A 2,999-nucleotide genomic window follows, 5' to 3' on the forward strand; every position below is an offset into this window, starting at 1 on the left:
CTTGTGTCCTTCTTTTTTTTTAAAGATAAAGAGCATCATTCACTTCATCTGGAATCAAGTTTGTCTTCAGTAACAGACATGTTGACAGAGAGAAGGGAGGAAACAGTTGGAAATGGAAACCACTATCATCTATTCCAACAAAGAAGCTCTAGAAAACCAACCTTTTCGATACTTATTAATGTAAGAGCTCTGGGACTCATTTTCCTTATCTTATGTTTATAGTGTTTTCAAGCCTATTGTGTCTTTGTTTATTTAGTTAAGGAGTCATGACTTTTTCAGGGTGAACTCCTGCCTACCAAGTAGAGATACTCAATTGAAACACACATTTACTTTATGTTCCTACCCTCATACTCTCAGTCTGCCTGCCAAGGTTAACAGCCTATGAAACAGTCTGCAAAGTTGAGAAGTATACTTGCAAATAACTGAGAGCTGATTGTAAATTCAATCCAATTAAAAAACCGATCTTTTATAAATAGCCATAGTTGTTGATTTGCTGTATCCCTCTATCTTCTTCGATTTCGTTGTGAAGCTCTTTCGAAATACATGAAATCCTGAAATTGGAAAAAGGATTATTTATATACATATATATACACACACACACATATATATTGTTATGAAGTGCTGTCAAGTCGGACTCTGTATAGGATTTCCAAGGAACAGCTGGTAAGCTTGAACCTCCGACTTTGCAGTCTGGCGCATTAACCCACTCTATCTATCTATCAATTATTAAGTACCTCAATTTGTTTTATTTTCTTAACAGTAATATTTTTACAAGATAGCCAGAATAAAATAATTTTTAAAGAGAAAGCATATGTAAATAATTATTAATTTTAAAAAGAACACATTTTGATACTGTCCTGTTTTTATATAAATGAAAATACTATACTAGAATATATTTTGTTGTTGTTGTTTAGTGCCATTGAGTCTGTTCTGACTCAAAGCGACCCTGTATAGGATTTCTGAGGAGCAACTGGTGGATATGAACCACTGACCTTGCAGTTAGCAGTCCAGTGTTCATTCTACAGCATCTCACCAGCATTCTAAAATATATTTGTTGTTGTTGTTGTTAAGTGCCATTGAGTAGGTTCCGACCCATAGCGACCCTGTACAGGGTTTCCGAGGCTGTAAATCTTACGGGAGCAGAAAGCCTCATCTTTCTCCAGCGGAGAGGCTGGTAGTTTCAAACTGCTGCCCTTAATGTTTGCAGCCCGATTCGTAACCATTACGCTACCAGAGCTCCTTAAATTATATTTTAGCGATGTTGAAATTTATACTAATATTTAAATGGAAGCAATTTATGTGTTAATAATTTATAAGGCAGAGCAGTACTACAGGAACGAAAAGTCTTTTCATCATTGTTGTTGTTAAGTGCCATGGAATCAGTTCTGACCCAAAGTGACCCTATACAGGGTTTCTGAGGAGATGGTGAGCTTGAACTGCCAACTTTGCAGTTCAAACTCACTTTGCAGCCCAGCACATTTACCTACAACGTCACACCAGGATTTCTTTTCATCATTAGTATTATATAATGTATGTAGTATTATAATATTTTATAAACTACAAAAGCAATACTGAGAATATTATCATTTTAATTTATCAGGCAATTCACAGACATTATAGGTAACATTCATAACTCTGAAAAGTAAGTGTCTTCATCTCCATTGAACAGATGAGAAAACAGGCTTGGATATAAACCTGTTCTGCAGAAGTCATGTCAGGAGGTGCTGCAATTCCAAAATGAACTCCCTTTCCACTGTACTACTCTGCTTCTTATCAGAAAGAATCCTACATTCATGATAACTTAAAAAGGAAATGCTTACAATGAGGAAGCAAGCTCCGAAGATCATGGCTTTCATTTTTACATCCAGGTCTAATGGGAAGTGAATATCGAAGTGGTCAGCATCTGCCATTGCTGATAACAAACCATTCCACTTCCTAGTGATATCACCAATGTTAGACACACCATCAGGAGATTTGATCTAGAAAGACAAAAGGTGACATTATGATGATAAAAAGCTATTAAAATTTACTTGTGTATCCAGAAATAGTTTTCAAGTGAAACAGCATCAAGGGAATTCAGGAAAAGGATACATGATTCCAGAATTTCACACAACCTAACTGATGACTATGAAGAGTTAATTGACTTTCAATTGGTGAATACCTGAGCTGGTTATATTCAGTGCCCTCTCTAGACAGGTACTGGTGATGCAGACCACACCTGGTAACAATGTCAGATGGGGTGATATCAACATGACTGTCTATAAAAGTTGTGTGTTGTGTTAAATTTATTTACTTTTTGAACCTTCTAATGCTCTCCAGGAGTCCTGGGGTATTACTGTGGGATAAAGCACTGAACCGCAATATCGATGTGAACTGCAGAGTTGGCAATTCAAATTCACCAGCCGCTCCTTGGAAACCCTAGAAGCATTGCTATGAGTCAGAACCAAGTCCAAGACACTTAACAACAACAACAATGCTCTCCTGGTGTGGTGTGGAAGAATAAGCACTGGACTGCTAACTGCACTTAACAACTAACTGTAAGGTTGACAGTTCAAATTCATCAGCTGCTCCTTGGAAACTCAGAACCGACTCAAGGGCACTTAACAACAACAATGCACTCCAGTCAAAGGTGTTATTATTACTCAATTACAATGACACTTGGAATCATGTGATTTTGTGTGTAAAAGCTACAAGCACAGAAGCACAGTTTATTTTGTTCCTGCTGTCATTTAAATAATTGCTGATTTTGTCACATTTTCTCTCATTTTAGCTACAATACTGTGGTAACTAGGATTTGTAAACCTGATATAGCGTTTTTTATGAGAATGAAGTAGAGATTTAAAAACTAGAAAAAAGAAGAAAAATTTAAGGTTTCAGCTCCTAGTAATGTTGTACCCAATAATATAATTCAGGATCTTACAAAGCAATTTGGTTGTTAGTATTCATATAATCTGGAATACTCATACTTCTCAGTGTTGTCCATAGCTTGTCATGATCCA

The 2,999-nt window shown here is 36.4% G+C and overlaps 1 protein-coding gene across 1 annotated transcript in view; it reads right to left on the reverse strand.

The window, feature by feature from the left end:
• Positions 1-503: 503 nt before the first annotated feature.
• PLSCR4 (phospholipid scramblase 4) overlaps positions 504-2,999 on the reverse strand; it is a 31,807-nt gene continuing 29,311 nt past the window's right edge. Inside the window, exons 7-8 of the mRNA XM_006869875.1 lie at positions 1,821-1,979; positions 504-551 (exon numbers count right to left, since the gene is read on the reverse strand). Coding sequence (XP_006869937.1) covers positions 504-551; positions 1,821-1,979 — 207 coding nt within the window. The remainder of the gene's footprint in view (positions 552-1,820; positions 1,980-2,999) is intronic.

The sequence above is a fragment of the Chrysochloris asiatica genome, unplaced genomic scaffold, assembly GCF_000296735.1.
Source record: "Chrysochloris asiatica unplaced genomic scaffold, ChrAsi1.0 scaffold00136, whole genome shotgun sequence".
NCBI classification, from domain to species: Eukaryota; Metazoa; Chordata; class Mammalia; order Afrosoricida; family Chrysochloridae; genus Chrysochloris; species Chrysochloris asiatica.